The sequence below is a fragment of the Engraulis encrasicolus genome, chromosome 3 (assembly GCF_034702125.1).
Source record: "Engraulis encrasicolus isolate BLACKSEA-1 chromosome 3, IST_EnEncr_1.0, whole genome shotgun sequence".
Classification (NCBI taxonomy): domain Eukaryota; kingdom Metazoa; phylum Chordata; class Actinopteri; order Clupeiformes; family Engraulidae; genus Engraulis; species Engraulis encrasicolus.
The window spans coordinates 54,703,131-54,714,629 of NC_085859.1; the positions used below are offsets into that span (position 1 = coordinate 54,703,131).

Genomic DNA, 11,499 nt, shown 5'->3' on the forward strand with positions numbered 1-11,499 from the left:
GTGTGTGTGTGTGTGTGTGTGTGTGTGTGTGTGTGTGTGTGTGTGTGTGTGTGTGTGTGTGTGTACATGCACATGGGCATTGAGTGTGTATGCAAGTGTACTCTATGTGTATGCCTGTAAAGTGAGCATGCATAGCTGTCGATCAGAGACGACGACTGCAGAGCAATGAAAGGGTGCAAGAGGGAGGAGTACAACCCACTGATATGTATATAGACCCCTCAGTACGCACGCACGCATGCATGCACGCACACAGACAGTCAGTCATGTGAATGTATGTTGTGACCTGACTGTGTGTTATGTATGTCATGCTGAAAGGGCAAACTTGAAGGCAGACTGTTATTGATCTCTCAACTCCCCTGCTGCACAGGACCTCAGTCACATACATGTCTCACACACACACACACACACACACACACACACACACACACACACACACACACACACACACACACACACACACACACACACACACACACACACACACACACACACACCCTCTCACTCACACACACACACACGCACCCCCCATACACGTGCACGCATGCAGCAGTGTACATTGCCTCTCCTAAATACATGTCACGTTCCTCACCTTTTGTTTTCTCTTTGATATGTCCGGGACGTGACTCTGAATCCTCAGTGGATATGTGAGGAGAATAACTTGCAAATTATACCCAGAATGAAAATACATTTCAATACATAACTTCATAACTTCATACCTACATGCCGTCAGTTTTATGAGCTTAGTGACGACTGGCAATTCTCTTTGATTTACACATGATGTTTGCTGAACATGCTCTCATGAGGAATGTCTTCCCACTGTACATGGAACCTGAATAGCAATGAGAAATATCACTTTTTTGCTTAGTCAAGGGAATGCATGTTTATTTGTATACTGCCATTTTGTACACAAAAGCAGCTCAGCATCCATAACAAACACAAAAAGAGCAATATCATGTTATTATGTTTATGGCCATAAAATATGAACTGGTTCAGAGATACACAGTCATTAAGTACGGTATGGTATGAGTATACCTACGTAAAAGAGATAAAAGTACATGTGATGATAAAACATTAGCACAAAGCTTAAAGCTGTTCTGGGGGTTCACACCACAAGTATGATGTGGACTGTAATCATTTTTTAAACTCAGTGGGGGGTGGGAGGAGTTAGTATCACACAGTGAAGGAGATGGGTTTCTTACAGACATGGCAAGTGAGGGTTTTACACTGAATCAAACGAAATTGTTGGTCATTTGATGTGTCAGTCATTCGTTGGCTGAACTATTTGGCAAACTCTTGTGACTTGCAACACAAGTGTAGCTGTGAAGAAACTCACTGATTGTTGGAATTCTTCGCAGGGAAATAAGATATCTGCATCCAAAGATCTACGTACATCAACTTCAAAGATATACTGTATATATTGGTTTTAGTTAGAAGATAACAAAATATAATCCTAATTGGGTCTTTTTACCAGCCAAGGAGCTATTCTATCTCCAATCATCTGATTTAGCAACTGTAGAGTGGGAAAATCCATGGCAGCCTTTTTTTGTTACTTTTCAACTCTTTGAAGAAGTATTCGAATATAATTTGAAGTTGTTGTTTTTTTCCCTGCCCATAATACAAGAATATCTAGGGCCCTATGATTTCCGCGATACGGGAAACACAGACAGAATCACGGAATGTGGACATTAAAAAGGAATCTGGTTATAAACGCGGAATTGCGCGGCATTTGCACATTTCTTATGATAATATTAAAAATCCATTATTTTCATCATCATTTATCAGTCGAAAGACATGTCAAGCACAAAATGTGGTCACAATATTATGTGCCACACGCGAGGTGATGCGCAAAAGTTCTATGTGGCATAGATCCATGATCCATGTCAGCGCATGAACGTATCCGTCTCCCGCGCTTCATTTCCGATTGTCTCCCGTCCTAACTCTGGCCCGTAAGTGCAGTGAAGAAATCTTAAGAACTCAACATGTCAAGAGAAGGCAAAGTTTGCCTAGTTAACAGGTCAGGTCACGTTTGTTCCGTCTGAGGACACGTGATGCGACACAGAATGGACGGACGGCAGGCTCTCCACTACGATTTAAACAATGAAATCGTCCCATGCGAGGCATGAATTTGGAGTGTTACAACGGATGTCACCGTTGAAAAATAAAAACTGATCAGGCAATGCTTTGATCATGTGTTGTTAACTTTGTTGGCCATGAAGCATAGTGACCAAAACTTTGAAAAAGTTGAGTAATCCTCAGAGGAAAAGGTCTGTCTTTGAAAACATGTGTTCGTGTGAAACTGTAGACGGTAGCTTTGCACGGCAATTTAATGACTGCATAAAACTTGACCAAATATTACTGTAATGTAGCTGCACGTTGCATCTCGTTAGTGTATATCTGGGCTTTCTAGTCTACTTTCAAAATAGCCCATTATTCTATGGCTATGTTCTGTTGAGAGCTGTGGTTGGTTGGTGACTGGGTGGTAACCTCTGGATGTCTCGATGGGAGCCTCCTAACCCTCTGCCTTCCTACCATTCATTGTTATTGTTTGTTGGTATGCCTGTTCTCTGGTTGGTGCACGTATGAAGTGGATCCACCCCCTGGCCACCCACTGGTTTGGCTATAGACCCAGTCGGCACCTCTGGCCCGCCCATGAAACTGAATGTTTGCCCCTCTGAATGCTCCACCCGCTGGCCGTGCGGTGCCAATCACTGCCAGTCATAAGACATATTGATTAGCCACTACATACAGCAAACGGGGGGAAAACAAGCAGTTTCATGGGCAGGCCCAGAGGTTCAGACTGGGTCTATATTGTGTGGAGAGCTTTGGCAGGTAGTAACCTATGTGTGTCTGATGGGCTTCTAACTCTGGCTCCCTGGTTTGTGCAGGTATGAAGCGGATCCACGCCCTCACCATCCAGGCCAACTATGAGCTGCGTATCGACCTGGAGGACTTTGAGAACAGCACGTCCTTCGCGCAGTATGGCTCCTTCGGGGTGGGGCTCTTCTCAGTGGACCCTGATGAGGCTGGATACCCCCTCACCATCTCAGACTACTCCGGCACGGCAGGTATGGTATGGTCTGTCTGGTCTGTCGTTGATTGTGCTGTCAAAGGTAGATTTCTGCCTGTTTGTGTGCATTGTCTACCCATTTCTGTAGTAGGAGAGGGGAGGCCTGAAGAGATTGCTGTTGTATGTGTGTGGATAGCACAGGTATATCTGGGTCCTTGGCATCATGCGATGCAGGAAGACGATTCTAATGACTCACTCTCCTGGGGAAAAATATCTCTGCCGTCTCAAGTGACCTCGTCTGTGTGCCCACCTGCGACCAAGAGTGTTGTAAGACCACTGATCCCATTGATCTCACGACTGACAACGCATTCAAATAGGCGGACGAATATTGCATAATGATTCACACAGCACGTCACATCACAAATTAGTACTCTCTTGCAGTTGTTGACCTTGCCAAATTAACACAGCTCTCCCTGCAAGGCTGCACCAATTCAAACTGGAAGAGAAGGGTGGGCGACGAGTTTCTGCTCAAGGCACTAATTGGGTCCCTTTTCTATGTTCCACTTGCTGACCCTCAGACAAAGCAGCAACACACACACACTACAGCTGATCCACAGGATGAGCCAACATTGTGTGTGTGTGCGTGTGTGTGTGTGTGTGTGTGTGTGTGTGTGTGTGTGTGTGTGTGTGTGTGTGTGTGTGTGTGTGTGTGTGTGTGTGTGTGTGTGTGTGTGTGTGCGTGTGTGAGAGAGAGAGACTATGTGTGTCTAAGCCAGTGACCATCTGGACTAGGGTCATTTTATTTCTACTCTCCCCTCTCTCTACCCTTTCTTTTTACGTTATCTTGCTCTTCTTACTCTAGGCTTCCTGCCCACTTTCCCATAGCTGTTTTTCATAGATGCAAAGGAAGATGGGACCACACATCAACTCCTCTCCTCTCCTCTCCTCTCTTCTCCTCTCCCTCTTTCCTCTATTCTTCTTCTCTTCCCTCCCTGTGCCCTTCCCCTCTTCCTTTTTTCACGGTTGCCCTTTCCCTTTCATTTTCAAGCTCCTCATTTTAAATCTGCATATGTATTGTTGAGTTGTTTTCTCTCTAAGGCTTCTGTAACATTCTCAAAACTGGGACGGGCTGTTTACTGGAATGAGTTTGATCTCTGTGGAACAATTTTCCTAGTTTGGAATCTACTTCAGCCTTCATTTCTCTGGCGATCAGTAAAGTTACTCTACTCCACTCTATGTCCTGGACAAAAAACACCTACAGCTTTTCTTAAATTTCATGACTTGCATTAGTGGGAGGGCTGTCTGCCTTTCCTGTGATGCTGCGTGAAATTCTGAGACTGAGTCAGTCAGGGCAGGCTTCCGATTCTTGAATTTTGGGAATGCGATGCAGTCATTCAGTTTTTCTGATGAACCAGCCAGATTGTACCATTGTTACCTCTGCCCAGGAGGTTATTAGGTTATGGAATGTTTTGGAAATGACAAAAAGAACAACTGATTGAATTTTGGTATTGATCCGGATGGAGGAATTCTTTTAAAAGATTCTTCACCATTGTGGGATAGGGTGAATTTTGACATTCCAGTTTCTAACTCTACAAAAACAAGGCAGAGAGACTTGGAGGGAAAAAAATAGAGTGTAACCCCATGGCCTTGGTGGAAGTTTGCACTCTCTGAGTGCCTCTAGTTTTGTCTATACTTCTAATCTTTTACACTTGTGTTCCGTGGTTTAGTCCTGATACAGCAGCCAGCTGACATCATCGTAGCGGTCACATCACACAAATAACGCAAATTACTCCTTTCTCTTCTTCTTCCTTCCCATTTCTCTCCTCATGCTCTGCTCTCTCGTTTCCTCCTCCATCTAGTTTTCTTATTCCCCACATTTTGTTTCTTCATGCCTCGTCATACTGGGCGGTGACATTCAGCGGAGTCTTAAAGGTTGCAGTTAATGAAGCCTCCCATGAGTTCTCCACATCACAACAGGGCTGCCCAACTCCTGCCCACCAGCTCATTATTATTTCAGCAGATGTAAGCAAACAGAGAGAGGCGCTCTCTTTTAATTGGCACTATCTCCCAAAGACGTAGGACATCTATCAGGTTCTGATGTGATCTGTGTTTTTGGCTTTGTCCATCCGTCGGTCCGTCCGTCCGTCCGTCCGCCCCTGACACCTTTATGAATTGTGATTCCCTATTGTGTCCACTAGGCGGCACAGTGCCACAACCAGTTTACATAGTCTGGTTCAGCTTTGGGGACAACATTTTCAGAGGAACATGGCGGCGATTTCTGTGATTTCCAACGTCTAAGTTTTTGCTTAATTTAAAGAGCCTTCATGCTTATAAATACCATGACTACCACGGATTGGTATAAAAACAGACTACGGACTTCTTTGACACAAATAGGTTTCCCCACATTGTCATTTGATCGCTCAATGTTTTTAGCTGGCCGGGTAAGCTACAGTTAGTATTTGTGAGCATACCACAACCAGGCAGCAAGAAACAAGCAAGCTACTTCTTGTACATACATCTATATACTGTGTAACGGGGCTTAAATGTTACCTAGGTCCAACGCGCAATCGCATTTAAAGGATAGCTCCGGCGTAAAATGAAAGTTTCACCATCGATTTCCCATACCCCAAAATGTATCTAATGATGATCCATTCCAAGAAATGCCACGCCGTTATGGAGTTAGCTTATTTTAAGCTTTTTGGCGAATAACGCAGCCAATGCATCGCGGGGGGGCCAATTTGTAAATATTATTTTCTGATGTTTCCCCACTATAAACAACCTCAAAAACGCTACACACTTCATCACAACGGTCTCGTCAATCAAACCGAGGCACAGAGAAGATCATCGGACCACACAGTCTTTCACTGGCCAGTGTTTTCAGAGGTGTCTCACTGTTGCAACTCTCTAGTCTGACCCGGATGCAGGCTACTCCATCAGGTGGCTAGGTAAACATGGTCAGCGTGTGTGCTTATCCCGGCTGCGGCCATAAAATGAAAAGCTGGATTTACGCTGGAGCTATTCTTTAAGCCATGTAGACACTGTGTTGTTATTTTGAGTGGGTAATGTGTGCAAACGATCTCTGAAGGGAGCGAAACGCTGGTGGGTGCAATACTCTCCTATGTTTTCAAGACCGGGTCTTGCTACACTTCTCACCCGCCTCAAACCTCGCGGCCGTCAGCCTCTCGCGGCTGACAGACCCGACAGACAATCATTTCACAGTGCGCACGACTGACAGTATTTGACATACTGTAGACAGCGTACCTACCTGAAGCCGTTTTGGATGAGACTGCTTTGTGCCTTGACTTCAAAAAGCTGCAATGATTCAACCATAAAGACAATTACTCCCCCCAACGCTTCTTTGTATTTATTTTTATTGATGTTTATAGCCTAGACCAACTTACTAACCATTCTTTCACCCATTACTAAGTGTGTGTTTGACTAGATTAACATTTTCTGGCCATTTTGGCTGGTGAGAAGCATAGCAAGCCCGGTCTTGAGAAATATAGGACGATATTGCGCCCACCCGCGTTTCGCTCCCTTCTGATTGACTTTCATTTCACAGCACGCACGACTGACAGTATTTTAAAGGGACACTGTGTGAGATTTTTAGTTGTTTATTTCCAGAATTCATGCTGCCCCTTCACTAATGTTACCTTTTTCACAAATACTTACCACCAGCATCAAATTCTAAGTCTTCATTATAACTGGAAAAATTGCACTTTTCATACATGAAAAGAAGGATATTCTTCATGGTCCGCCATTTTGAATTTCCAAAAATAGCCATTTTTAGTTGCAAAAACCTGACTGTACTTGGACCATACTAGAAAATATTTGTTTATTACTAACAAATTACTAAGCAAATTTGGCAATAGGCAGCCCAGTTTCAATGAGCAGCATAGTTGCAGTACCTTTTTTGACCATTTCCTACACAGTGTCCCTTTAAATGCCATAGACAGCGTAGGCCTACCTGAAGACCCCTGCTTTGTGCCTTGACTTGAAAAACCTGCCATGATTGAACCATAAAGACAATGACTCCCCCCAACGCTTTTATGTATTTATTTATCAACGTTTATAGTCTGTCCTGCACCTGCTGCTGAAATGGCGTTATAGTAGGCCTAATGGTTCATATAACTGGGCTCTAAATTAACACCAGCCAACTGAGCAAATGCTGGAGAAATGTCAGTTTGGGTAGTAGAAAAGTAAAGACCAACTTACTTGCCATCTACTACATTAACATTTACTGGCCATTTTGGCTGGTGAAGGGGGGTAATTTAGGCCCTACAGCCCTGTGAATACTAATAATGGAATTTGGAATTTAGTTGATCTATTTGAAATCCCATGATACCTTTTCAGATCCACATGATAGGCTTATTGATAAATTGCCCTGGCAGGTTATGAGGAGCCCTCGGGGGCGTTGGGCAAAAATGGTTGAGAACCACAAGCATAGATGGACGCATCTCTTGTTCGCATGTCGGACTTGTTTCTTTGCCTCCAGGTTTCATGCACCTTCTCTGTGTCTGTCTTTATCTCTTGTCCTCTTGTATCTCTTGTATCTCTTGCTTCTTCTTTTCTCATGTGTTTTGCACTCACACAGATTGTGTGACCATGTGTGCTTTCTGTGAAGGAGTGAGATGAGGAAAAGAGCAACTACTGGATATCAACACTGGAGTCATAGCACTGTCTGTACAGAAAGACAGACAGCCAGCTAGACAGACAGACGCACACACGCACACGCACACGCACACGCACACACACACACACACACACACACACACACACACACACACACACACACACACACACACACACACACACACACACCACACCACACACCAATAGCTGCACTCTCCACATAAAAGCCAGTAGGGATAATGGTGTTTTTGTTTTGTTTTCCTGCTGACATGTTTTCTGTGTGATTAGGCAGGACAGGAAAAGGTGCCGACATTACATGCAGCCCTGTTTGATGCACTCATCTATTACACCCACCCTCTATCTCTCTCATACCACACACACACACACACACACTCACACACACACACCAGCTTGTCTTCAGGGAATGTAGTTCACCGTCTTCAGAGCTCTGCCAGTGCCAGAGGAGAATCGAATATTTTAAAAATACATTATGACAAATACATAATCTTTTATTAACATCTCAAGTCATTCAAGATTCTCTTCTGAAGGATAGAAAGAGAGTATGAGAGAACAAAAACATTGTTTTGCAAGCTTGAATTGAGATTAAATTGGACAAGTTTACTTCACTTGACTTGAATTGGTCGGATGGTCGGAGCTCGAGTGTTTTTCCTCAAAATCTATACAAATTATTTAGCAGCTAGTAGCACCTGCTTCATAATACATATGTAGGACATTATTTAGTCCCTTAAGACACCAGCCTTTCCCATAATATAAACAACAGCTCTGTTACCAGAATGGCAATGACCAAGTTGTAATGTATTACTAACGGCCCTGTGCACTGTCATAGTGGTGTAGAACTATGGTAGGTAAGTTTTTTCAGTGGCTACAACAGTGATTACAACGTCCCAGTGTCTGTTACAGTTTTTCTCGATTGCGTAGACACAATTTTCAGAATCAGTTCAGAATTCTCAAAGCTCTACACACAAATCTCCATACCTCACACACAGCGGGAATAACTCCTCACTATCTCTGAAAAATGCACGTCTTGTCTCAAAACAATGTACTCTCTTCTAAAAAGGTAATTTTGTTCTCAAATGACACACACAATCAGTCATTTTACTACACTCTTATGTGAACCATTGCACACTAATATGCACAAGGTAAAACTCTATACTCAACTTGACACACAGTAGAAACTTATTTTCTTCACTGTTCTACTTACTAAAGAGGGTATTTTTCTGTTGTAAAATACTGAAATATCGTTCACAGATGTTTGGCAAACAATATACTTTACACATTTTTCTGACATTTAAAAAAAAAATGCACTAATTTATTGTAAAATATTGGGTAATCACATGAGAGTGATTTCTTGTATAAGGTATTTTGGAGTTCAAAAACTAAACAAATGTGTTTTCTCACTGCATCCACTCATGTTTTCATCAATATCACATGCAATGTGTGTCCTTATGGGGTGATGATTTCAGATTGTAAACCGGTATGAAGAGTGTTTGCCCATGTGATGAGGAAGTGAACATAGTATGGCAGTTGATTTTAGTATTTTGAATGGCAGTGTGTTCAATGCGACAACCAGGGATTTTCTTCATGAAAATTGTGTGTAATCCAGAGAATTGTGTGTAGTGGTTTGAAAAGAGTATGTTTTAAAACTAAAATGTGAGTGTAAAGAAGGAATTGTGCTTAGTGTTCAGTGACATTGGTTAGGGGAGTTGGGAAATGGGTGAGATGTTCCGAGAATTGTGTGTGAATTACCAGAACTTGTGTGGAGGCAATCGAGAAAAACTGGTAAGGGGAAGGGGCTACGATGGCACAGCTTCTCAGTGTGCCACCGTAGCCGCATATCAGAGTGCGATCGTCTGTCTTGTCTCTGAGGGTTTTATTGCCTGTTGGAACTCATTAGCATTCAAGCTGTGGCTCTGCAATACAAAACGCCACCGTTCACTTCTCATCCACAGTTTATCTTCCACCCATACAGTCAAACACGGCCACCATCACCACAAACCCTATACACACACACACGCGCACACACAAACACACACACACACACACGGTGTGCTTTTAGACATTAATTTTGGAGCTGTGTGTATGTGTGACTGGTCTGTGATGGTGTGGCAGACTAAACACTCTGATAGGGGAGTTATGCGAGTTAAGTGCCCACCGAGTTCCAGACTCAATCTCTCCTCTCCTCTCCTCTCCTCTCCTCTCCTCTCCTCTCCTCTCCTCACCATATCACTTTGCCTCCTGTCTTCTGGCATTGCCATTGTGTTTGTATGTGTGTGTTTCTCTCTGTGGAGAGGGCTGGAAGAGATAGACGGTCTGTTTTTTCCTCTCAAAGATAAGAGCTGTAATGAGACCTAAGTGCCTTTAATGCTCTCCAGACTTCAGAAACACTCAAAAGAGGCACTCTGTTTTTCTCTCTCTTCACAGCTACATTTAACCCCCCCCCCATCTCTCTCTCTCTCTCTCTCTCTCTCTCTCTCTCTCTCTCTCTCTCTCTCTCTCTCTCTCTCTCTCTCTCTCTCTCTCTCTCTCTCTCTCTCATTCATTTCGCTTTGACAATATGTCCGTAACAACCCTAAAATCTCCCTTAATATCTCTCTCTCTCTTTCTCTCTCTCTCTCTCTCTCTCTCTCTCTCTCTCTCTCTCTCTCTCTCTCTCTCTCTCTCTCTCTCTCTCTCTCTCTGTGTTCAGGTGACTCTCTACTGAAGCATAACGGCATGAAGTTCACCACTAAGGACGTGGACAACGACGACTCGGAGAACAACTGTGCAGCGTTCTACCACGGCGCCTGGTGGTACCGCAACTGCCACACATCCAACCTGAATGGCCAGTACCTGCGCGGCCAGCACACCTCCTATGCTGACGGTATCGAGTGGTCGTCTTGGACCGGCTGGCAGTACTCACTCAAGTTTGTGGAGATGAAGATCAGGCCCTCCAGAGAGGACAACCAATGAGCTGTCAAGTTTTACCAGACCAAGGCAACCAGTGAGAGTGCAGAGAAGTAAATCAACGCCACCCGCTGGATGCCATTTTTTTTGGCTGTCAGTGGTCTAGCCTCGCATCATTGGAGTGTTCTACCAGGCTTGCCAAGAATCTGACAAACCAATCACAACACAGAGATTTGTTTTTAATCAAAGCGGGCAGGGTTTTAAGGGAGTGACGACGAAGCTCGCAACGTTGGGAAAGCACTTCAAAGAGAAAGATAGCGCTGATTGGTCAGAACGCCGGCCTGTAGGCACAGGAACAGTTTGAAAGACAATGGGTTGTTCTCATCAACAATCTTCGAATGTAATATTCATTGGGGCCAGACTAAATTAAACATCCAATCTCCCATTTAGGCTGCTTTATCAGGCTACAAGACAACCAGTGAAAGCCAGACCAGACCAGCTTCTTACCAGATCGAAATGTTTAGAATACTGAGACCAGCGTTTTACCAGACAGGGCTTTCACGAGAGGCTCACTTGGCACAAAGACCCTTTTCCTTCTGAACGTTTATGGAAATGGGAATAATATTCAACATTGTGCTTGGGACAGCAGCTGGTTCAGTGTGTGTGTGTGTGTGTGTGTGTGTGTGTGTGTGTGTGTGTGTGTGTGTGTGTGTGTGTGTGTGTGTGTGTGTGTGTGTCTGTGTTTGTGTCTGTGTGTCTGTGCGTGTGTGTGTCTGTGTGTCTGTGTGTGTGTGTGTGTGTGTGTTTGTCGGTACATGCACACACAGACGGCACGTTTCCTTAACGTCTCCGTGAGCAGTGCGAGTCCACGTTCGCACAGTCAATGTCCACGTTCTATCCGCGGGCAGCAGCCATTCATTTTCAATGGGAGCGATGCCTTGAATGCGGACGTCCGC

The 11,499-nt window shown here is 44.1% G+C and overlaps 1 protein-coding gene across 1 annotated transcript in view; it reads left to right on the forward strand.

Moving 5' to 3' along the window:
• The window catches only part of LOC134446372 (fibrinogen C domain-containing protein 1-A-like), a 96,838-nt gene extending 85,607 nt beyond the window's left edge, over window positions 1-11,231 (forward strand). Inside the window, exons 6-7 of the mRNA XM_063195734.1 lie at window positions 2,886-3,065; window positions 10,347-11,231. Of these exons, the coding sequence (XP_063051804.1) occupies window positions 2,886-3,065; window positions 10,347-10,609 (443 nt within the window). The 3' untranslated portion in view covers window positions 10,610-11,231. The remainder of the gene's footprint in view (window positions 1-2,885; window positions 3,066-10,346) is intronic.
• The last annotated feature ends 268 nt before the right edge of the window (window positions 11,232-11,499 follow it).